Source organism: Taudactylus pleione, unplaced genomic scaffold, assembly GCF_031769625.1.
Source record: "Taudactylus pleione unplaced genomic scaffold, aTauple2 ptg000066l, whole genome shotgun sequence".
Classification (NCBI taxonomy): Eukaryota; Metazoa; Chordata; class Amphibia; order Anura; family Myobatrachidae; genus Taudactylus; species Taudactylus pleione.
In genome coordinates this window covers 15,658,116-15,684,161 of record NW_028284468.1, presented here as the reverse complement: position 1 = coordinate 15,684,161, position 26,046 = coordinate 15,658,116, and the positions used below count along the sequence as shown (strand labels likewise).

At 43.5% G+C, this 26,046-nt stretch overlaps 1 protein-coding gene across 2 annotated transcripts in view; it reads left to right on the top strand.

The window, feature by feature from the left end:
- The window catches only part of PTCD1 (pentatricopeptide repeat domain 1), a 41,605-nt gene extending 16,678 nt beyond the window's left edge, over nucleotides 1-24,927 (top strand). For both annotated transcript variants that reach the window (XM_088466674.1, XM_088466673.1), the window contains exons 7-9: nucleotides 11,175-11,291; nucleotides 19,494-19,676; nucleotides 23,378-24,927. In XM_088466674.1, the coding sequence (XP_088322800.1) occupies nucleotides 11,175-11,291; nucleotides 19,494-19,676; nucleotides 23,378-23,533 (456 nt within the window). In that variant the 3' untranslated portion in view covers nucleotides 23,534-24,927. The remainder of the gene's footprint in view (nucleotides 1-11,174; nucleotides 11,292-19,493; nucleotides 19,677-23,377) is intronic.
- The last annotated feature ends 1,119 nt before the right edge of the window (nucleotides 24,928-26,046 follow it).

Here is a 26,046-nt window from a genome sequence, read left to right as displayed (position 1 = left end):
CATGCTCAGAGCTCAGGAAGTCTGCGTCTGCAAGAATTTACCACAGAGTGTGGCATACTTTCTTTGAATGGTGTTGCCCTAGAGGCTATTATCCTCAGGTGTTCAGGATATCCAGGGTTTTGGCTTTCCTACAAGCGGGCTTAGATCACGGTCTTCGCCTTGCTTCCCTGAAGGTGCAAGTTTCTGCCCTGTCAGTGTGGTTTCAGCATAGGATTGCTACTCTTCCTGATGTCCGCACCTTTATGCAAGGTGTACTTCATATTCAGCCTCCCTTTGTTCCACCAGTGGCTCCTTGGGATTCGGCTGTGGTCCTGAGGGCTCTCCAAGGACCACCATGTGAACCACTGGGCTCAGTGGATTTAAAATGTCTTACAGCTAAGACTGTTTCTTCTGGCCATTGCTACAGGCCAGAAGGGTCTCAGAATTGGGGGCTCTCTCATTTCACCCTCCGTTTCTTAATTTTCATAGGGACAGGGCGGTGCTTCGCACTCGCCCTGGTTTCCTCCCTAAGGTGGTATCTAGTTTCCATATTAACGAGGAAATTATTGTGCCGGCCTTTAATTCCCCAGACCTCTTGGCTGGTGAGGCCTCCTTGGATGTGGTACGTGCTCTAAGGATTTATATTGACCGTACCAATTTGTTTAGGAAGTCGGACTCCTTGTTTGTCCTCTATGGCTTCCGTAAGAAGGGTTGGCCAGCCGCTAAGCATACTTTTTGGCAGGATGGATTCGCATGGCGATTTCTGAGGCTTACATTCATGAAGGCCTTCCTGTTCCATCCTCTGTTAGGGCTCATTCCACTAGGTCTGTGGGTCCTTCGTGGGCAGCTCGCCGTGGTGCCACTGCTGTTCAGCATTGCAAGGCAGCCACATGGTCTTCTGTCGGGCGGTGGATTCTCCTTTCAGCACAGGAGCGTCCCCCCCCTTAAAGGATACTGCTTTGGGACATCCCCAAGGTATCCTGTGGACACCCTATGGACCCTGAAGTAGAAAATATGAGATATGGTAAGAACTTACCCTTGTTATCTCTATTTCTACAATGTCCATAGGGTTCCACAGGACTCCCGCCCTGTCGCGCCTGTACTGCAGATGGGCTTTGTTCTGGTCACCAGTTTTTCCGTCTCCTGGTGAAAATGTGATTCTTGTGTGTTCCAGACTTTCCTCTCTCTTTTTTTTTTTTTTTTTTTTTCTCCACCTCCAGCCTATGGCTTGATACGTAACTGATTCGCCTTGGCCCGAGGGCAGGGTATAGGAGAGGAACCCCAGTGCATCCTGGGAGTCTGAAAACTTTCACTCTGAGGTGCCTGATGTCTGCCGCCATCATCTATACCCCAAGGTATCCTGGGGAACCCTATGGACTTCGTAGAAATAGAGATAACAAGGGTAAGTTCTTACCATATCTCATATCTTTTTCATGCATACCTCTTCTGAGTAACGCATGTCCGACTTATTATTATTATCCTTTATTTATATGGCGCCACAAAGGTTCCACAGCGCCTTACACAGTACATAAATGAGCAAACAAGAAAAACAGTTAATAGTAATACAAAACCATGCAGGACAAAGGACATGGTTAATAAACATTGCTGCATAACAAAAGCAGCAGGGCCTCATCAACCAAATGATAGGTGCCAATTCGGATGAATGATACTATAAGTAGAGGGGAGGAGAAGCACGTGAGAGACGAGGGCCCTGCTCGTGAGAGCTAACATTGTAAAGGGGAGGGGCAGACAGACAGGCGCGACACAGATGGGGTAGATAGCGAGGGAGGAGCATGGAGCAGTGGGTTAGGATATGTGCTACTGAATGTGTGTGTTTAAGATGACCTGATGTTATGTCACAATTACATTTTTCATACATCTATCTCCATGACAGAAAATAGATTGTGTGCATATGTGTTATTTACTTGAGAGATGTACAAAATACAGTTGTAGCACTTTCATTTCTCCTTCATCCACTAGGGGACACTGGAGCTTCATGACAGTGGGGTATAGACGGTGGGTTGAGTTGAGCCTGGCACTTTAAAAATCTACAAGTGTGACTGGCTCCTCCCCCTCTATGCCCCATCAGCCCCAGTTTTTAGAATGTGCCCGAGTAGAGCCGGTGCACAGGGGCTGTCTCCAGCCCTTTAAATTAAATAAAAATTGTAAAAGAAAAACAAAGCAAGAGGACAGGCAGACTGTTGGCTGTGACAGTCTGCCTGCATCGTGGGAGCCGCCAGAGAGGGGACCACACGGCTACTGCAGCCTGTGTCCGGTCACCCTATGGAGGGGAGGCTGCTTTAGGCAGTTAGGAGTCATCAGACTCAGGGAGGCCCGCCACAGCTAACACAGGCTTGTGTCCGGGTCCCCGCTCTCCCCTCACTGCCCAGCGCTCTGGCCGCAGCAGCCCGGTAAGTAGCACACCTCTCCTGACTAGCAGGAGAGGTGTAAATAATCTGCTGGGTCTGAATACAGCGCGCGGCTGTCAGTGCCACGCTGGTGTGCGATAGAACACCGGCGCTGGCTGTTAGGTAGGCGCGCTCACAGCGGTCCTGCCTCTGCGTGCCGGTGCTTGTGTAAAAGGCACCGGCACGTTTATCACTGGCGGCGGTCGTGCTGCTGGCCCCCGCTGTCAGTGCGGGGACACATGAGGACGTCCCCACTGTATAAGTGTATGCCGCGTGCATACAATAGCGGCGGCCATTAGGAGGAGGAGCTTATAGGTCCCTCCTCCTCTTCCTCCTTCACTGCCTGGGCTAGTTTGGCGCGCTCTGAACGGGAGTGGCGCCTCAGAGAGAGGAGCTTCTACATTCCCTGAAGGCACTGAGCGGAGGGGGAGAGGAGAAATCTGACAGCTTCTACAGGGGGTCTGTAATTACAGAAGGTGGTTTTAACTACCTTCTGGTCCTATTGACTGCTCCTACCTTATATGCCTGTCTGCCCCTGTTACTGAGTTGCATTATTCTTGAAATTCTGCTCCTCCTATACTGCTCTGCCTGCAATTTGAGTAGCATTATTATTGAAATTCTGCTCCTCCCTTATTGCTCTGTCTGCTCCCATACTTGAGTAGCATTATTATTGTAAACTGCATCACAAAAGCTGTTTGCCTGCACTAAGTGCAGGAAGAAATTTACCCATGCTCGCTCCGAAGGGTCTTCCCTGTGCGAGACGTGTGAAGCAGACAGTGCTAACACGCAGTCTGTCACTCCCTCCTTCATAAATAGTTTGGCAGGGGTCATGGCGGACCTTTCTTCTGAATTAGCCGCTTCCCGTAGGGAACGGGAGGCTGCCAGAGATCTACCTGGCACATCTCACCCTTCTTTTCTAGCAGAACCAGCGTGGGCTCAGAATTTAGTCCGCTCGGTGAATAGCCTTGCTCAAGCGATGGGTTCTGCGTCTAAAGCTCCTGAAGCTACGGTAAGTTGCTCATCTAAGAAGAGGGCTCTTCCGGCGGTTCTCCAGTCGGATGAGGATTCGGCAGCGGATCACTCGTCTCAGGAGGAAGGGGAGATGCTGGACGAATCAGACGTAGAGACTTACTCACAAGAACCTGAGGCATTGCAAGGTATTGACGCACTCATTCTAGCGGTAAGGGAAGTTCTTAAGATTTCTGGCCAGGACGCTCCAGAATCGTTAGAAGACTCCTTATTTGCCAGGTCACAGAAGATGGCCGTCACATTCCCTGTTTCTCTCCAGTTGGACGAACAGATGACGGCAGCCTGGCAGAATCCGGACCATAAATTCCAGATTCCTAAGCGCTTTTTCTCTCTTTACCCATTTCCTATGGAAAATAGGAAGAGGTGGGAGAAACCGCCACCTGTGGATTCTTCGGTTTCTCGGTTGTCAAAGAAGACCACGTTACCTGTTCCAGGAGCTACTACATTGAAGGAAACCTCAGAGCGGAGATTAGAAACCACTTTGAAATCCATTTATACGGCCGCGGGTGCACTTCTCCGGCCGGCCTTGGTAGGATCTTGGGTCAACAAGGCTGTGGAAAAGTGGGTGGAACAATTGACTGAGGGTCTTAGATCCAACACTCCGCGGGCAGATCTGATTACCTTGGCAGAACATATTCAGGAGTCTGCTGTATACTTAGGAGACGCCTCCAGAGATATCGGCCAGGTAGGCGCTAGGATTTCTGCTTCGGCGGTCTCTGCTCGCCGGGCACTTTGGCTTCGTGCCTGGCAAGCGGATGCAGAGTCAAAAAGAGCAGTGGAAGCTCTTCCTTTCACAGGCGATATTTTATTTTGTCCAGAGCTGGACAAATGGATCTCGCTGGCCACTGGAGGTAAGAGTACTTTTCTACCTTCATCAGCACCTCCTCCGCGTCGCTCGTTTAGGGGACGTTCCTTTCGAGCATCTGCAAGATTTCAGGGACGATCGCGAGGTTCGTCTTCAGCGGGGTGAGGAGGCCGTGCTAGAGGACGTCAAGCAAATATTGCCCGCCGTCCAGATCCCAAGCCAGCAGACAAGCCTGTGGCATGACGGGCTCCCATCCCATCTCGGAAATCCGAAGGTGGGGGCTCGCCTCCAGCGTTTCTCGGAGGTTTGGAGACGGACTTCTCCAGACACTTGGGTTCGAAATCTGGTATCTCAAGGATACAAGATCGAGTTTGCTTTCACTCCTCCTGGGCGTTATTTTACAACAGGTTTGCCCGTCGATCCCTTGAAGCAACTAATTTTGTGTCAAGCGATCGAGAAACTTTTGCTGGCCGAGGTCCTTGTGGCGGTTCCCACTGCACAAAAACAACAAGGGTTTTACTCAAACCTTTTTGTGGTTCCGAAACCAGATGGGTCAGTCAGACCCATTCTGAATCTGAAATCCTTGAACCAGTATCTTTCATTTCACAGGTTCAAGATGGAGTCTCTCCATTCTGTCATTGCGGGACTAGAGGCAGAAGAGTTTCTGGTGTCGATAGATATCAAGGACGCCTATCTGCATGTCCCAATTTGGGTTCCTCACCAGGCTTTCCTCAGATTTGCCATCAGGGAAGCTCATTTCCAGTTTCAGGCCCTGCCATTCGGTCTCTCGTCAGCTCCCAGGGTATTCACCAAAGTGATGGCCGTCATGGTGTCTCACTTGCGCTCTCGGGGGTGACGATAGTTCCGTACCTAGACGATTTACTCATCAAGGCTCCGACGGCAGAAGTCCTTTTACACCAAGTGTCCCTTACACATCAGATTCTCATTCAACATGGATGGATTGTGAACTTCCAGAAGTCTCAGTTGATGCCGTCCCAGAGACTTCAGTTCCTAGGAATGATTCTAGACACTGTTCTGCTTCGTATATTCTTGCCAAGGGACAAGGCCATAGCCATACAGGAGCTGGTTCGTCTGGTGCTCAGACCCAGGAAAGTATCTGTGCATCTTTGCATCCGTCTCCTGGGGAAAATGGTGGCTTCCTTCGAGGCCATCCAATTCGGCAGATTTCACTCCAGAATATTTCAACTGGATCTTCTATCTCAGTGGTCCGGGTCCCACCTACAGATGCATCGGCTGGTGCGTCTGTCTCCCTGGACCCGCATATCCTTGCTCTGGTGGCTTCGGACGGAGCATCTGTTAGCGGGTCGGCGCTTCGGAATTTGGAATTGGACCTTGGTCACCACAGACGCCAGCCTCCGCGGATGGGGAGCGGTGGTTCTGGACAATCACTTCCAGGGGCTTTGGTCGCAGCAGGAGTCCCTCTTACCAATCAATGTTCTCGAACTGCGGGCAGTCTACAGAGCTTTGATACAGGCTGCTCCTCTGTTACGAGGACTTCCGGTTCGGATACAATCCGACAACGCCACGGCAGTGGCATACATAAATCGCCAAGGAGGAACCCGCAGTCGGATGGCAATGAGAGAAGCCAGTCGCATCCTTCTGTGGGCAGAAAGACACGTAGAGGTCATTTCCGCAGTGTTTATTCCCGGGAGTCGACAACTGGGAAGCGGACTACCTCAGTCGTCAGGATCTTCATCCCGGGGAGTGGTCCCTTCATCCCGAGGTCTTTCATCAACTGGTTTGCAGATGGGGGAAACCACAGATAGACCTGATAGCATCTCGGATAAATCATCAACTACCCCTTTACTGCTCCAGGACCATGGATCCGGCAGCGGTGGGAGCGGATGCTTTACTGATCCCTTGGCCGTACAGCCTTGTGTACCTGTTCCCACCGTTTCCGCTCCTCCCTCGGATTCTCAAGCGGATCAAACGAGAGTCGTCCACCGTCATCCTAGTGGCTCCGGATTGGCCTCGTCGGGTTTGGTACTCCGATCTATTATTCCTTCTGGCAGACGAACCTTGGCCTCTTCCGCTACGATCGGACCTTCTACAACAGGGTCCATGTGTGTACCCGGATTTACGGCGGCTTCGTTTAACGGCGTGGCTATTGAGACCGCCATCCTAAGAAGCCATGGAGTTCCTAGGTCGGTCATTCCTACCATGCTTAGGGCTAGAAAACCGGTAACATCAGCGCATTATCATCGCATTTGGAGGGCTTATATCTCCTGGTGTGAAGGTAGTGGATCCTCCACTTCCTCTTTTCATTTACCACGTCTTCTTCTTTTTCTTCAAAAAGGCCTCGATGCGGGGTTACGCTTGGGATCGCTTAAAGTGCAGATTTCTGCTCTTTCTATTTTTTTCCAGTGTCGCCTAGCTCTGATTCCGGAGGTTCAGACCTTTTTTCAAGGGGTACTTAGAATTCAGCCCCCCTTTGTGCCACCCACGGCTCCTTGGGACCTGAATCTTGTTTTATCTTTTCTTCAGTCATCCACCTTTGAGCCTTTGCAGGAGGTGGAATTGAAGTATTTGACTTGGAAGATGATCCTTTTATTGGCCCTGGCTTCGGCCAGACATGTGTCTGAACTTGGAGCCTTGTCCTGCCGTTCCCCTTACTTGATTTTTCACGAAGATCGGGCGGAACTTCGTACCCGGCCTTCCTTTTTGCCCAAGGTGGTCTCGGGTTTTCATCTGAATCAGCCGATTGTAGTGCCAGCGTTGTCGGACTCTTCTGGGGATTCTCACTCCTTGGATGTGGTTCGGGCACTTCGCATTTATGTGTCCTGTACTGAGGGGCTATGTAAATCAGAGGCTCTGTTCGTCCTTTATGATGCTAATCGGCGTGGCTGGCCTGCGTCTAAACAAACTTTGGCCAGGTGGATTCGTCTGACTATTCGTCAGGCATATGTTGCTTCTGCTCGACCACCGCCGGTATCCATTTCTGCGCATTCTACGCGCTCTGTGGGTACTTCTTGGGCGGCACGTAGAGGTGTCTCGGCTTCACAGCTTTGTAGGGCAGCGACGTGGTCTTCGGTTCATACTTTTGTACGTTTCTACAGATTTGACACTTTTGCGGCTTCTGCTTCAAATTTTGGTCGTAGTGTCTTGCAGGGCGTTCAGCACTCTCCCCCCCAGGAGGGTAGCTTTGGGACGTCCCCACTGTCATGAAGCTCCAGTGTCCCCTAGTGGATGAAGGAGAAAACAGGATTTTGGTACTTACCGTTAAATCCAATTCTCCGATTCCACAGGGGACACTGGACGCCCACCCAGTGCTTCTTGCCTGTTCTCAGTTGCTTGTTCTGCTTCAGTTCTGTTGCAGTTTGGTCTGTTTTCGTTGTGTGACTGTTTATCCCTGCAGCCTGCTGTGTTCTTGCAGTGTGTCAGTATGTTGGATTGTTTCTTTTCCTGTTCTCCTTCTTTGTTCTTCAGTCTGTTCTCCGTCTCCTCTCGGGCTCAGTTCTTTAAAACTGGGGCTGATGGGGCATAGAGGGGGAGGAGCCAGTCACACTTGTAGATTTTTAAAGTGCCAGGCTCAACTCAACCCACCGTCTATACCCCACTGTCATGAAGCTCCAGTGTCCCCTGTGGAATCAGAGAAATGGATTTAACGGTAAGTACCAAAATCCTGTTTTTTGTGTGTTACAATTTAGCATCTAAATACATCCTGCTAAAAATGCAACTATTATGGGACTGTCCTGTCATCCTAATACAGTAGTGAATACTTTAGTCCCAGCTGCTGGGTGCTATGCCATGTACCTGTGAATGGGTGCATCTCACATGTTAGACCCACCCACAAATGGGTGCAGCCATGCCCAACATGCTGTGGTCCCACAGGATGTTGCTGTATCCGGGCCCAGAAATTCTCTTGGCAGCCTTATACCCCTCTCAGATATACAACCCGGGAAATTTCCTGCTCAGACCCGGGAATTTCTCCAGTGCAAAATCCCGGGTATTTGGTAGAGACCCCCCTTTCACACTACAGCTTCGACCCGGGTATTTCCCGGGTAGACCCCTTTCAGACAAGAGCAGGGTTTTTCAGAGTTTTACACAGAAAATCACAGTTTTGTCATTGTAAGTGGACGTTATGCTAGCACACATTAATGAGGTCATGCAAAGGTGGGGTTTTGGTATAAGGGGACTGGGAGTTATTGCAATAAATACATACGTAATCTATGAAATGTTCAAAAAATCTTTTATTTTAATAAAGGCCTTTGTTTAAGTTGCATACGAAGTTTGAAAGCCTTATTTCCATATTTCTTACATAGGAAATAATGTTGCACAAAATACAACACAATTCAAAACTAAACAATAGTATAAAAATAAATAAAAGTGCACATTTTTACTTCAGAACATTGTTAAGTGCGCATAGAGCTGTGAGGCATTAAACAAGCCTTTAAAATAAAACAAATAGGACCAGAATTTTTTGGTAGATCCTTGTTTACACCAACTCAATATCCTTAAAAAAAAAAAAAAAAAGACAAAAACAGTAACCATAACAATTTCAACATAATCAAATGGGATATGTCTAGTTAACATCACTAGATATATTTGATTACCACAGTTAAATATTTCTGTAAACTCTGGGTTTTTGTCAGGAGTACGTTTCTGTGACAGTATTAGCTGGCAAAGTATCTTTAAATTGACCTTCGAGTACATTAGATAATGTACTATCTGTAAATGTTGAGGATGACTGAGGTGTTTGCGGATGCTTGGATATATGGGATGTAGTTTGGCCAAATGCTGTGGGGGACTTTATTTGTTGTGCATACTGGATGTTTGGCCAAATCCTGGGGGGGGCTTTGCTTATTGCACATACTGTGATGTTTGGCCAAATCCTGGGGGGGGGCTTTGCTTGTTGCGCAAACTTGTATGTAGTTTACCCAAATGCTGTGGGGAAATTAGCGTGCTGGTCATACTGTGATGTATGCTCAAATGAAGTGGGAGACTGAGGTTGTTGCACATAATACTGGGATGGTTCCCCAAATGAGTTTGGATAATTAGTTTGTTGCCCAAAATGGGTGGGTGGTGGAACGTGTTGTTTTGTAGTGGATTGTGCTCAAGATTTGAGTGAAAAATTTGCGGTTATCGCGACTAAGCCTTTCCTGCATAGCCATCATTTCCTTTAGCAAATTACTCTGCATTTATCTCTCATTGGCCATGAACCGCTGCAGTCTGGCATCCTCTTGTGTCTGCCATTCCGAATCTAGGTCGCGTAGTTGTTCACATAGAATATTTGTCATGGCTTTGGTAGCAACATCAATTTTGCTCTTCTTCTTTTTACGTGTTGGCACTGTGAAAACTGAAAGTAAAAGAGAGAAAACGTTAAGCAACAGATGTAAAAAATATTTGAAAAACAAAACAATAAATGGTCCCAATTCAAAAAGCAGCACATCTGTTTGCATGCGGTGCCCATCCTCCACTACAAGATAAACGCAGAAACAATACGGTTTCTACTATATACTAGAAATTGAACTACAACATTACATAGATTAATGCAGCAGAACATAAGTTATTTGAATTAAACTTACTGTTACCGTGTAGGGTAGGCTTGTTTCCCTGGGTCTGTGGCTCAGACTCAGAATCTTGCCTTTGCGTTTGAGAGATCACATCTGTGCCAGTGCTTGGTTCAATGATGATGGTATTAGATGAGTCCTCATCTGGGTCATCAAATAGGACCTGCGATAATGCCGGGCTCTGCTGGTTGCTCTCAGGAGTTGTTGAAGGCATGCCTGTCGTTGTTGCAGACAGTGTTCCAGCATCACTTGAAGAAGATAGAGCAATGGGGTTGCATAGTGCTGTATGCCCAAAAGCCGTAGTGCATAAATCGTATAACGGCCACTCCATCTTTCCCACACCACTGCGATTACGATTGTGGTCATGGACCTTTGTGTATTGTTTCTGTAGGCTCTTTAGCTTATTAAGGACTTGCTGCTGTGTCTTCACAATACCTCGGTTGGCCAGGATTTTGGCAATGTTGCAATAGATCATGGCATCCTTAACAGTACCTGTGATTTGAGCTTTTATTTCCTCCTCTCCCCTCACATGTAAGAGCTCACGGACCTCCTCGTCCTTCCAATGTGCCGTGATCAGCAACCACCTGTACACACAAAAAAGAAAGATTACTGCGCTAAAGTAAACCCAGAAAATTTAGATAAAAAAATAATAAATAAATAAGCAAATGAATAAAAAATAAATCTCTTGTATGGTGTATTAATAATGTATTCAGTATTTTAAAATATATGCCATATATAATAAGAAACAAGCTCTTTTAATAAGATAATAAAAAACAGTAACACCTGGCACCATTCTACAAACACCTGGTACTGCGCTCTCTCCTCTGTCGTAGTGTTGCGGGTCTCTCTGCAAATGTTGCTGCACCTAAATCCGCCGTGTAGCACTGCACTGCCTCTTTAGCGCTATATTTAACGTTTATGGCGTCTGCCCTCCACTGTCCGGCTGCTGATGATCTCATCAACAGGCAGCCACATCCGGCCAATCAGGAGCTGTTTGGTGAAGCCAGAGCGTAAATTCCCGGGTAGCACTATTCAGACAGAAGCAGGGTAATTTCCCGGGACTTAAGTCCCGGGAAAAACCCTGGTCGATTGCAGGAGTGGCTACCCGGGAACGTGTTCCCGGGTAGGTACCTTTCAGCCAGACGCGGCTACCCGGGAATTTGGCTGAGGCAGGCCAAATTCCCGGGAATCTCGAGATGTCTGAAAGGGGTATTACTTCCAACTCTGTATCAGGCCTAAAGTGACTGCATGTAGCGCACTAGTAGGTGGTGCAGCTATAAATGCAAATCTTTACAGAACAGCTTTACAATAAGCAATACAAAAGCTATTATGGAAGATCTCATCCTTTTACTATTTCAGGACTAATATATTGCACAGGATTCCACGTATTTCTTACTTGTTGTCTTAATGCCACATTTCCAGGAACTGTTGCCCATTATGGCCCAGAGAGGAATCTCACCAAACCTCCACACATTCTGCAATCTGGCTAAGACATGCCACAAAAAGGAAGACGGCTTACAGATGCTGCAAGACATGACGGTACAAACACACACCTGGCTTTCACTTGTCTTTTAGTGTATACCTTTGGCCTATACAAACCACAATAACAAGTTTCTTTATAAGCTATGATAATAAATTAATATAACCCTGTGGATCTCAGATTTTTATATATATATATATATATATATATAATGTGTGTGTGTGTGTGTAAGTATGTGTGTGTGTGTGTGTGTGTGTATATATATATATATATATATATATATATATATATATATATATATATATTATAAAAAACATTATTCTGAGATTACATCCCTTTCTCCTAATATCAGACAGGAAATTTTTTTCCCTACCGGGTCCGCCCACTCTGGTTATATAGGTCCCCTCCCCCTATCCCTCCTCAGTCTTTTTCCTGTCTCCTAGAGGGACTGTAGGAAGTTTGTTGTTTTTTGTTCTAAGGTATTTACTTAGTTTATACTCCCAGTAAATGCACCTCTGGTAGCTGCGATCTGGAGGATGATAGCATCCTGGGGAAAGGCTGCGGCTTGTCATCTAATGGACCCCTGAGCGCATCCGATGTACCCCGGTGTTGCCCCTGCTGCCGCTACAGGTGTCCGGCTGCTTGTTTCTGTCCCCACGTGGAATGGTGGGCGGAAGTGCTAGGCAAGGCAATGGTGCTGGGGGCGGCACGCGGAAGTCCCGATGACAGCAGGAGTTCACCCAAGGGATGAGAGGATTAAAGATGGTGCTGCTTTGCCCTCCAATACTATTACTCGGCTAAATGTCAACATAAATAGTCCCAAATTTCTTGATAATATTCCTAGATGAGTATGATGAACAGATTATATTATTATATTAGATTATAATATCAATAATTTGGGACTTTTTTATGTTAAAATTGACTTTTGAGTTTTGTTATACACCTCAAAAGTAGGAGTGCTCAAGTATTTGTCCGTTTGTATATGTATTTTAAGTGACGTGTGTAGGTCACATCTTTGAGTTGCACTCCTGCTACATCGGAGCACGGTGCATAGGCATCTTTATAATGGGTGCAAGGTGTGCGTGCAGGGGGGCCCACACCGCATACCCTGCACCAATAGGTAATTATTCTTACCTCTACACAGATCCCGATATGCTGCTCCGCAGCGCCGAACCAGCGCTGCAGAGCAGCAAACACTCACTGGGAAAATGGCGGTGGACATTTTCCCAGTGATCTGCGCATGCAGAGAAAATATGTCCCCGGGAAAGTAGGCGCGGGTACCATTTTCCCGGAGACCCGCACATGCGCAGTAGATTCTGGCATGAGGCCAAAATCTAAAGCGCTCTCTATCGCTGAGCTGCTGACAGAGAGGAGAGGGCCCAAACAGAGGCTGCACACGGGCCCCCTCCTCTCTTAAAACACCCCTGAACGGGTGTACTATATTATCTTTCCATTTAACTATTACTCGGCTGTTGCTGGTATCTAGCCTCTGACAAATAATGGAAAAGGAGCCTTCTCCCCAAAAAAGTTGTATGTGCCCAGGAGAGGTAAGTTCTCATAGAGGGCACTTTTTAGTTATAATATTAGCGTTAAGCTGGGTACACACGTAAAGATTTTCTGTCCAACCATCCAACTAGTTCATTGGTTGGAATGAAAATCCGGTAAGGTATAAAAGCAAATGACAATAAGAAATTTGCACCCAAATGCCGGAAAATGGACAAAAACTGTTGTTTGAACAAATTGTTTAGATCAAACATTTAACAAACTTGTCTGAACTTCCATTTTCATCTGTTTTCTGGCATTTAGGAGCAAATTGCTGATCATCAGTTACTCCCATACGTTACCAGATTTTCATTCCAACCAATCAACTAGTTTGATGGTTGGACAGAAAATCTTTACGTGTGTATGCAGCATTAGTTGGGGTGTTTAGTAATAAATATTTTGTTCTGCAGTGTGTCTCCAGCTTTAAAAGGAGTTAGGAAGAAAAGCAAACATCTTTCAAGTATTTGTCTTGCATGTGATAAGTCCTTTACTAGTAAACATGATGCTAAGTTCTGCAATGACTGTCAGAAAGATTCTTCCCCATCGGATAGTCAGTCTAAACAGTTAAGTTAAGACTTAATGGAATGGATGAAAAAAACTTTTGTTAAGGTGGCCATACACTGTGAGATTCAAAAGTTGGTCAGATAAGTTGTACGATTTCCCTTGAAAATTCTTCCCTTCAGATACAGGACGATTTGTATTTAAAATGCAACTATTTCACATAAGACCATACGATTTGATCACACATCACATAATGTGTGTCAATTCCTAAACGATCAGTTAAGATCTCTCTGCAAAACCATCTGATCTGCGATCCAACTAGACGACGGCAGGGACGCGCATTGGGGTTGCAGAAGACTCAAAATACAACTATTTTCAAAAGATTGGTCTGTCCAACCTGTAGAAACTGCCCAAATCGTGTGATCAATCGTCCCGTGTATGGCCAGCATTACTAAGGAAGAATTTTTGCAGTCACAGGGAGCTAACAGATCTAGATCCCAAACTAGTCTGGACTTTGATTATGAATCAATTTCACCTGAGTTTGTTCTTAAACATGATGAAGAGAATGTGTCTGGTGATGTTCAAGATGATGTTTAAACATTCAATTTGGATATAGTGGATAATCTATTGAAGAATATATATAATTATGAATTATGATGATATTGTGGAACTTGGTGATAAACAGGATTTCCTATTTGGAGATGGGAGCAAAAGATGCAGACATTTTCCAGTACATAAAGTTATGAAAGAGATTATTGATAAGGAAAGGCAAAGTGTTGATAAATATCTGAGTAATGTTAAGATAATTGATGGGATGTATCCTATCGGGGATGATCAATTCTTGTCCTGGTGTACTATTCCTAAAGTTGATGCAGCTGTCGCTGGGGTTGTTTCTAAAACCACTATCCCTTTAGAGGATGGGCAATGCTAAAGGACAACATGGATAAAAGAATTGAAAGTTCTTTAAAGAAATTGCATAGCTCTGCAGCAGTGTCCCTGAAGCCCGGGGTAGCAATAGTGTCAGTATCCAGAACCTTGAGATTATGGGCATCTAGTATACATACAGATCTAGAAGAAAAAATGTCAAGGAATTATTACACAGGAGCCTTTCTATTATGAGTAAAGATATTGAATATCTGTGCGAAGCTACGCTTGACATGATGGTTTTCTGCAAAATCTATGACAGCAGGATTGATACCAAGAAGAGCTTTATGGCTGCATTCTTGGGCAGCTGATATCCATTCAAAAAATAGTCTGGTCACCTTACCATTTGAGGGTTCCCTACATTTTGGTAATAATTTGGAAACAATTTTACTCAAGATGACGGTAGGTAAATCTATAAAATTATCTCAGGACAAATGAAGTCGGTATCCTATGTTATCTGCAAAGCAGCAGTATAAAGAAGCCTGAAGTTATAAACCTGGGCGGCAATACATTGCCAGATACTCTGCAGGGATGATTTTATTTATTTTTATTTATTTATTAACAGTTTCTTATATAGCGCAGCATATTCCGTTGCGCTTTACAATTGGAAACATTGATAGAACAAAACAGGGTAATAACAGACAGACATAGAGGTAAGAGGGCCCTGCTTGCAAGCTTACAATCTATAGGATGATGAGACAATCCTTTCGCCAATCCTACAGGAGAGGCAATCGGAGACAATGACTACTACAGGATCCCTTTAAAATATTCCCAACGTGTTCAAAATTGGGGTATATCAAAGAAAATATAATTAAAACAAGTATTAAATATTGATGGCTATGCGAGATATCAAATAAATTCCCTTCTGGTACCCAAAAGAGTCTGGGTTATATGTATTCAATTAGGCTATTTGCAATAGGTGTGCGGTGACAAAAATAAGTAATGAATGTTCATTCTAACACCTATCACCTATGCTCTACCTAAAAAGGGAAATCTCAGAATTCAATAAATATGAAAAAAGGAGTTAAGCAATAAGCATCAAGTGATGTCATTCCTCTTTGGTATATTGATTCGGATACATTAAAGTGCAAAACATATATAAATATTTTTTGATTTTTTTTTTTTTTTTTTTTTTTCCTTTTGATCTATCATTGTTCATTTCAATACAAGACTCTCCTAGCTAACCTGGAGGAAATCTTCCTTATGACAATTAATAGTTCTTCTATTCCCTTATTTTGTGTCTGAAGCGGATTCATGACAGGGAAAAGTATAGAAGTGTTACAAAAGTGACAACAGTGTCAAGTTCTATCAAAATTGTATCCAAGCAGTATGTATCTGGTTCTTCATTTATAGGCGCTAAGACATTTGTCATACTAAGAGTGTAGAATATACTCTGTCCTATATTTATATATGTTTTGCACTTTAATGTATACGAATCAAGGTACCAAAGAGGAATGACATCAATTGATGCTTATTGTTTAACTCCTTCTTTTTTCATATTGATTGATATTAAATCCACTCCCTTTTTTCATGGATGATTCTACATGAGATATATTGGATGAACACCAAATAGAATTATTGAAGGAGGAATTCTGAAATTTTCCCTTTTTAGGTAGAGCATAGGTGATAGGTGTTAGAATGAACATTCATGACTTATTTTTGTCGCCACACACCTATTGCAAATAGCCTAATTGAATACATATAACCCAGACTCTTTTGGGTACCAGAAGGGAAATTATTTGATATTATTTGATATTTTGCATAACCCTCAATATTTTATACTTGTTTTAATGATATTTTCTTTGATATACCCCTAAACATAGTAATTCAAACAATACGATGAGTATATTTATTAAAACACAAATTTTATTGGATACTACCCCCTTTGGGAATATTTTAAAGGGGGTAGTATCCAATAAAATTTGTGTTTTTATAAATATACTCATCATATTATTTGAATTACTATGTTTAAGTGTGCCACAAAAAGCCATTTTTTGTCTTCTCCTTGCTTTCTGACAAGAATAGAAAAATAAAAAGTTTAGATACTTAAAATTTGGGAGCACCACCAACCAAGAGCTGTATTATATGTATTGTGTTAAAACAGCTAATGTCTTGGGATCTATTATATAAATTATGTCCTAATTGATCTTGTGCGGAATCAAGTTGTATATATGAATACTACAGGATCCCGACACGTGCCAGTAGGGGGCAGACTTCTGGGGTTCACCAGTCAGTGGAAGGAGTCTGTTCGAGTCTGTTGGGTTCTGGAATTAGTGTCACAGTGATACAGGATAGAATTTTTAGATATCCCAGAAACAGACAAAGTTGTGGAATCAAGGGTTCCAGGGTCAACTGCGGAGGTCAAAGTTATGAAGACAGTGTAAGGAAATTGATCAGTTCAAAAGCTGTGGAATTTGTCAAGCGGCCAGTAGAGAAGAGAGAGGTTTTTATTCTCCAATTATTTAGGTAGAGAAAGCTACAGGAGGATTCCGAACCATTTTAGATCAGACAATTGAACAAATGTGTGCGAGTAAAGAAATTAATATGGAAACCCTGAAATCCATTTTGATGGGCATAAGACAAAACTATTTCCTAGCATCAATGGTTCTAAAGGATGCCTATTTTCACGTTTCGGTATGCAGAAAATATCGAAGGTTTCTGAGATTCTGCATTCAAGAAAAACTATTTACTAGCCTGCTGTTCGGTTTGGCTACGTCGCCAAGAACGTTAACAAAGGTGTTGGTGACTCTTATATCTTGCCTGAGAACACAAGGTATAGCAGTATGGCCATATCTAGACGATCTGCTAATTGTTTGAAACTCAAGTAAGAGAATCTGAGCACAGAACCATAAAGTTTCTTCAGTATCACAGCTGGATAATAAATTGGGTCAAGAGTCCTTTAAATCCAGCACAGTAAATACAATTTCTGGGTTTGCAGATAGACACTCAAAAATACAAAATGGCACTGTCAGGAGAAAGATGTGCAAAGATCTGAAGACTGGTTCAGGTATGCGGCAGAATACCGTTACCTCAAGGGCTACGCTTATTGAGAATTATGTCATCTACCATAGATATAATACCATGGGCAAAGTATAGAAAAGGGAATTTACAGTGGAACCTACTTCAGTACAGCAGGAAAGGGTTTCCTTTATCTTACTGTATAAACCTACATCAAGACACGAGAGATTCTTTAAGGTGGTGGATAAGTACAAAGATAAACTCCAGAACAACATCATTGTCAGAAACACAGTATTTGGTTCTAACTACCGACGCAGGCTCGACAGGATGGGGAGCACATCTGTTAGTGTTAATTCTGCAAGCACTTTGGAATACCAAAGAAAGGTTGATGTTTTCAAATCAGAAGGAAATGAGGGCAGTTTGGAATGCTATAAAGGGTTTCCAAGATCACTTAAAAAGGAAATATCTAAAGATATATGCAAACAATATAGCAGTAGTGGCATATCTGAATCATCAAGGTGGTACCAGAAGCCGAGTCCTAATGGAAGAAGTGTCAACAATCCTGAAATTGGCAGAAGAACAGCTTTGTTCCCTGTCAGCCATTCATGTACCAGGGAAGGACAATGTCATTGCAGATAGCCCCGTGGGATTTGAACCTAATACTGAAAGCATTAATGGTAACTCTGTTTGAACCATTACATGAAATTCCAATAAAGCTACTAACTTGGAAAGTGGTGTTCCTAACCTCTATCTCTTCAGCAAGAAGAATTGGTGAACTTCAAGTATTATGGGCAGAAGAGCCGTATTTATTTAAATATTCTACCAGATAAGGTTGTCCTCAGGACAAATCCAAGTTTCTTGCCAAAAGTAGTATCAACATTTCATCTAAACCAAGAAATTATTTTGCCTTCATTTTTTCCACAACCAAAAGATGAGAAAGAATAGAGATTGCATATGCTAGATCTGGTGCAAGGGATGTCTGTCTATCTAGACAGAATGAAATAATTTCGGAAGACTAAACATTTGTTTGTCCTGCACAGAGGTTCAAAGAAAGGTGGGGCACCCATGAAACAGACGATAGCAAGATGGATTAATTAATTGATTATGTTTGTGTATGAAAAAAACAGGCGTAAAGCTCCAGATAATTTGAAGGCACACTCCACCAGGGCAATGGGGGCTTCATAGGCAAAGAAGGCTGAAGTATCTGTGAAAGATATCTGTGCAGCAGCTACCTGGTCATCTGTTCTGTCCTACCTTCTCAGGACATTATGCCTTGGATGTGTCAGACGCCCACTTTGGAAGTCATGTTCTCACATGGGCAGTGGCTTGAATAAATTCAGTCATTTAAGCATGATTTGTTGCTGTTGACTATTTATTCCCCTCCCATATATATATTATGCTTTGGTATATCTCAGAGTAATGGATGCCATAAAGTAAGATGAATAAACAGCAAATTATATTTTACCAATAATTACATTTCTTTAAAATACTTCATGGCAGCCTATAATTTACCCTCCCTAATGTGTTTTTTCCCTAAAGGTGAGGAGACACTCAAAAGACTGAGGAGAGGCATAGGCGGAGCGACAGAGCCGTAACTAGACTTTTTGGTGCCCTGTGCCAGAAAGAGCATTGGCGCCTCCACCCTCATTTTTTAAAGGGACATAATGCACCCAAAACAGGGCCATGGCTTCATAGGGAAGGGCCAGGGAAGAGGTAGGGGAGGCCAGGAGATGCTGGGGATGAAATAAGAGGAAGCTACTAGCAAGAATAATAATAAACAGAAATTTGATAGGGCCAAACAGCGCCCCCTGACCAGTGGTGCCCTGTGCGATGGCACCGGCCACACTACCCTAGCTACGTCCCTGGGGGGAGGGGACCTATATACCCAGAGTGGGCGGACCCGGTAGGGAAAATACTTTCTGTCTAATACTAGGGGAATGGGATGTAAACTCAGAGTAATGGCTGCCATGAAGTATTTCCAAGAAACTAAATTATCGTTAAGTCATAATTTGCTGTTATTCACAAAGATGGGCACACAACCAACTACTATAACTCTTCAACTCTTTTATGGCAGATACACACTAGTTATCATTATCTTTGTACCTTTTAACAATTTCATGAATTGCACCAATTAACTTTTTTGTATCTGTACTGTATTTATGCTGGAATACATAGTATGGGGCTTCTTAAGGCTGCTTAGTGGTTTTTTATTTAATTATTTTACTTTGGAATTGGTTGAACTTAAGTACAATATCTTATTTCTGTTACTTAGCAATACTTTTTTAGCTGTATACTGAGAAATTAATTTAACCTGCATTTTCTGACTTGTGTTACAGAATGCTGGTTTCCTTCCCAATAATAATATATACAGCACTCTGATTAATGTGGCCATCAAACGATTAGATTATATTTACTTGATTGATATTCTACGAGACATGAGGAACAGGAAAGTGGCTCCTAATGAAGTGGTGATCCGTCAGCTGGAATTTGCTGCACAATACCCTCCACACTTCGATAGAGTATGTACATGGTTTAATGAGTCAAATATATATATCTAACTACTGATTGCATTATTGACCATTGTTTTGTGTAATATCTTTCCCTTTATCCACTGGGGTCACTGGAGCCCTGGGGTAAATATGGTGGTGTGTAGAGCCTGGCAATTGAAATATTAAATGATTTGAACAGGGCCCCTCCCCCTCTATACTATAAATGCCTATTGTAGATTGGCATTTTTTCCTCAGGCTGAACAGCATGTACTTTTTTTATACTGTTCCTACTTGGCAGACTCCGTGCTATGGGAGTCAGCCTGCAAAGTGGGCGACTCCTGGGGGATCTGGCACATTCAACTGAGGGTTGTGTCCAGTCTTCCTGGTCACTGCATCCATTGGCACTGCAGCACCACCGTGCACCGGAAGCTTGCGGCAGCAGTAAGTAGGATCAGTCTTTGGATGGATAGTCACCGGTGAAGAGTCGTGGTCAGCCCTTGTCCCTGCCTCCAGAAGGGAAACCCTCGGGCAAAAATTGTGTCGGGATCAGTGTGAGGAGGGGGCAGGTCAAGTGATGGCTGCTTGTCAAGTACTCTTTGTTTAGGATTGGTTGTTTTTCTGAAGATTTTCTTTCCATTCAGTGACCACCTGTGGTCTGCCCCCAGGAGGTGGAGTTATATCCTGCTCTCCCCTTCTTTCCTGGTGTGCTTCTGCATGCGAACACCCACCAGAAGTTCTTGTCTCAGACATAGCTCCTCTTCCTCAGCAGTATACAGCAGTGCAACAGTCATCTCCTGGGTGTAGCCTTCACCAGAGACACTGTTTCTCCTCTTCCCCTTCTATACCTTGAAGGTGCTGTGAGATGGTATTGTACTCTGATGTGTTCCTGCATATGTGCTTTTGTGTATTTCTGAGTAGTGTGGGTTAAGTTTGTCCTATTGTACAATAGTGTTTTTCTGATTATTGAACATTTCTCCTGTACAGTATCTGTCAGCTGCTACAGTTAAATAAACCTGCAATTATACCTGTGTCTGATAGTTTGATACTCTACCCTGTACACCTTCTCCCCTTTCGCCGTTATGTCTGGGAAGGATAATGTTGCTCAAAGTGTAAGGCTTAATTTTCTCCAGGCACGGTCTGACTTGGGGGGGCTGCCTGCACAGCCTGTGACGCATAAGCCCAGGGTGGCACTGCACTTGCATGTGCACCTTCATCTGTGGAAACGAGGCCTGTGTGGCAACCTTTGCTTTGACAATTTCAGAGCGGTCCCAGTAGCTAGCCGCGAGAAGAAAGCATAGCCTTGATATTCCCGCATCTGAGGGCGTTCATGCTTCCGCTTCTATGGTGGGACACTTGGCTCTTCAGTGGCGATTTTTAGGAGAGAGAGAGATGTTGCTGTCACCCTGCTTCCCAGTCTGTTGAGCCACCTAGTGGCCAAGGCTTGGATTGCATGGTACATGTTTTATCTTCCTTTGAAAAACTGCTAGAATCCTATTCCAGTGGTACTAGCGAACACCTTTGGGGTATTCTTTAATCCTGGGAAAACTCTAACTTGGAGGTTTTCTCTCAGGCTGATGGTGACCTTCTGTTTGATTCTGACCTGGACCTTTCCTCTGTGATAGCAGATGATACGGCAGATGTTCAAGGGGTTGAAGCCTTAAAGCCCATCCAACGGGTTTTCAATATCTCTGACAGATACTACGGACACTCAGTAGGTGTCTCTTTTCAAGAGGAAGCGTAAGCAGCCTGTTACTTGCTTGGTCCCACCTGCATGGTAAGTTCCAGTGATCTCTGTGTCTGTTCTCTCTTTACCCACTTTTAGCAGCAGAGGATAGAGCAAAATGGGAATTTTGGTTGATTCAAGGAGACTACAATTTTAGTTCCGGGCTTGACCTCTCTTAGAGAAAGCACTGGTCCTCCCTGAAGAGCATATATATGCTGACTAGGACCTCTATTAGGCCTATTTTGGTATCCAGTCAGTAAGGCAGTGGAAACGTGGACAGACCTAATGTATGACAGTCTACATTCAGGTACCCTGCAGGCTGACTTGATTCTGCTTCTAGAACATATCCGGGAGTCAGCTTCTTATCACGGCAAAGCGGCCATGAATACAGGTCTGGTCTGTTCTAGAGTTTGCTTCAGCAATTGCAGCTCATATGGCAATCTGGCTGTAGGACTAGTAAGTGACTGCAGAATCAAGAGATCCCTAGAGACTTTTTGCTTTTCTGGAAAAGTTCTCTTGGCCCAGAATTGGACAAAATCATCGCTTTGGCCACTGTGGGCAAAAGTGCTTTTCTAGGGCTCTTCCTGGGTCTTCCTTCAATTTATTTTGGCCCTCAGATAAATTGCTTTCCACAGGTTTTAGGTGACAGTCCTCATCAGCAAAGGGGGGCAGATCTTGAGGCTGTCAATCCTAGTTAGCTCACCATCCTGATGCCAGGCCTTGTGAGAAACCTGCATGAGAGTTGTCCCCTATCCCGATGACCTTCTGATAAAGGCCCCTTCCCTGGAAGTGTTTCAGTCCCATGTTTGTCTAACTCAATATGTTCTGATCTCCCAGTTGGAGTATCAACTTCGACAAATTAAACCTCACACCGTAACAGAGTATGCTGGTCTTAGGCAGGATCTTTGATACCCTACAGAGGATCTTTCTGCCTCCAGACTAGATTCTTTTCATCCAATCCGTGATTTGCTTGGTTCTAAAAAATAAATCTGTTTTGGTCCATTACTGCATGCACCTGTTGTTAAAACTTGCCTCCTCCTTCAAGGCTGTGCCGTTTGGCAGGCTCCTTTCTTGAGAGTTCCATTTGGATCAGGTGTCCAAGTGGAACAAGTCTCATCTTCGCCTGTCTCAGGTTATTTGTCTCTCTCTGCTGATGCAACTTTCCCTTCTCTAGTGGCTAGATTCCAAAAATCTCAGCGCCGGTAGCCCTTTCATGATCTGGAATTAGCATCAGACACCAGTCTTCTGGTATGGTGATCTGTGGTTCTTCAGTTCCAGGGAGTGCGATCCACCCAGTTGAGGTCCCTTCTAATCCATGTCTTGGAGCCACTTTCTCCGTTTCCGTGGGAAACACTGGATGCCCTCCCAGCACTTCCTATTGTTGTATGTTTCTTGATTAGCTGGTTACCATTGTGATTGTTGTCACTTTGTCTGTTGTGACTATTTAGTTTTGGGCCTCTCTCTCCCTCCCCCCACATCTGCTTGGTTAAATTTAACTGAAGTCGGGGTATAGAGGGGGAGGTGCCTTGTTAAATTTTGTAAGATTTAAAGAGCCAAGCTTCTTACACCACCATATATACCAAGTGTTCCCTATGAAATTTTAGAAGGGAATTATACTTGTAAGTAAAAAAATCCTGTTTTTCTTTCAGGTACTCAGAATATTAAATTGTATATCTGCATCAGTCAAATGCTTGTATGATCAATAATCTATGCCTTCTCCACCTGTGTATTTAACGTGATGCTAGGAGGCAGGTCATGTTGCCTCATACTGGCTCCTTCTCCCCAAGCCACATGGCAAACAAAATAAAGCCGCTGTGATCTGACTTGTGCTCCTTTCTTGCCTGCCACGTAATTGACATTGAGCAGCCAATGTACCTAAAAATTCAAATTAAGTTTATGTTCCTAACATGGGTATGTGCATTCTTGATTTATGGCCTATTTGTTCACCACTTTCCAAACTCACCAGGCACCCCTTATTATATTTAATGCAATTTTCTTTTCTTTCTAGTACAAACAAAAGAATGTATTCTTAGAGCGGATTGATGGCTTTCGTGGTTATTACACCCGTTGGCTAGACTGGATGGATGCAGAGGAAACTGAACACCCATGGAAGAAATTCCGGACTAAGCAGGAAAATGACTCTGAAGCCAGTGCAGAACTATGAAGATATTAATAGTTTTTGTATTTGTGTATTTTATACGTGTGTGTGTGTGTGTGTATATATATATATATATATATATATATATATATATATATATATATATATGTATGTGTGTGTGTGTATGTATGTATGTATGTATGTATGTATATATATATATATATATATACACAATTATGTGTGAAGGCTGTTTCAACAGTTTAAAATAAACCATGAAGTGTTACAAGAATGACAGATTAAAGTATGGTTTAGACCATTATCCTGTGAAAATGCTCAGCCCCTTTCAGCTTCAGTTTGTTCAGTGGCTCTTGGACATTAACTTCTAGGATTGGTGAATAATTAGCTGAATCCAGTCTTCCTGCAACCCGGACCTTATTTCCTGTGCCAGTTGCAGCTACAATCCCAAAACATGTATCCATTTCCATGGATTGGCAATTACAAGATAAATTTGAAGAAAAAATACATAGTCTCCAAATCCTACAGTTCTGTTCCTTCAGTTCATGGTACTTTATGCCAAAATGTTTCTGGTTTTACTAGTCTGTCACTGTTTACTAGTCTTTCAATATTCAGTTACTTTTATTTTCAAGTCCTCTATCTGCTAATTAGAGGAGTCCATGGCTATTCAACAAGATTCTAAAGCAGGGTTGGGGAACCTTTTTTCTGCTGAGGGCCATTTTGATATATGTAATATTATTAGCGGGCCTGGTGCAGGCCACGCCCCCTCTGTGTGATGTCACACAGGGGCGGGACCATAATCACCGGTGATTACAGCAATGCCCGGAGCATCCTGAGGATTCTCCGGGGAGCTGTAAGGACAGCGGTGTAACCATCTGAAGCATCCTAAGGACGATCGAGGTGCCACTGCTGCATAGATTCTGGCTGTGGGGTGCCATTCTAGGAACCCTGCTAGCCAGATGAGGCTAGCAGAAAAAAGCTCAGAGGGCCCAGACCAAATGATTCCAGGGGCCTTATACGGCCCACGGGCCTGAGGTTCTCCATCCCTGTTCTAAAGGATCAGTGTATTTATTCAACTCTGGAATTGTCTTCATCAAACTTAATCTAAATTCTTAAAAAAATTTTGTAAGACCTAAAAAAAAAATTCTTATCAAACAACTAACTTTTATGAAACAAGTACATGGTAAGAGGGGATATTTGTGAAACAAAATAAAAATTGACTGAAGCACTCTGCGCTTAAAGTTTAAATAAAAAAACAGGGCACTCAAACCTTTGCACATGACAAATCTACTTTTCTATTAATCTGTTAATTTAACATACACAAAGAAACACACACTACCAGTCAAAAATTTTAGAACAAACCCATTTTTCTTTTTCTTTTTTTTTTTTTACATCTTTGTTTAATGTCTCAATGTACTCTGAAATTAAAGCAAAGCGCAAATAAACAATTGGATTCTATATAAATTTTTGACTCCTCAAAGTAGCCATCTTTTGTATATATAACTGCCGAACACACTCGTGATATTCTTTCTACAGTGGAAATCAAATTTTGTTCGGGAATTCTTTTCAACACCATTGCAGAGCTCTCAGCGCTTCCCCATAGACTTCTATGGGAATGACTGGAAGTCACCCTGATTCGTTGTTTCACAAGTGCCTGCATGCTGGGGGACCCTATTTAATTTTTGGGATTCCCACTTTCTCAGGAATTACAGCCCTGGGCTGAACAGCTTGGAGCTGATTTTACATATGGCAGGAGACTTCACGTTGTGTGTCTCCTTGCTATAGTGTAAGCCTCCAGCTGGTTCAGCCCGGTGCTGGTTATAGGAAAATGGACCCCACGCCGATTTCCTCCTATTTTCCTGTACCGGGCTGAAAGGTTTTGGGGCAGGAACCTAACGCATTTTTTTTACATTTATTTTAAGTATACAGTATACTTTTTACCCAAATGAAGCTTGCCCAGATCATACTGATCTATACGGTGCTTCTGTTTGGGGAGCTTTGCCTTCGGCACAAACAGCATTTAGAACTGCAAAAATTGACTAACATCGACGTCTGGTTTCAAGTGGGTTTCAAGTGAAGCTGAAATCCGATGCATGTTAAATACTGGTTATTTAGACGCCGATTTTAAAATCTTTCATAAATAGACCATTTATTAAATTTATCCCCTAGTACAGAGGTTGCCAAACTCTGTTCTCAAGGTACCCTAACGGTCCACGCTTTAAGGATAACCATACTTGGGCACAGGTGACTTAATTAGTACCTCAGTCTTTTGACTTAACCATCTGTGCTCAACCATGGATATCATTAAAACCTGGACTGCTATGGTGTCTTGAGGACAGGTTGGGAACCTCTGATCTATGCCCCCTTTTTTTATTCCAATGTGTTCATTCAGATGTATTTTCAAGGGTCTACCCATGTACAATAATCTAAATACACATTCTTGTACTGATTTTTATATTCTTACTTGCAGTACATAAACCACTCCTATGAAAGCCTATTGTATTAATGTGTTTTTCTACTTCAGGGTCCATAGGGGTCCACAGGGTGACCTTGGGGTATAGCTG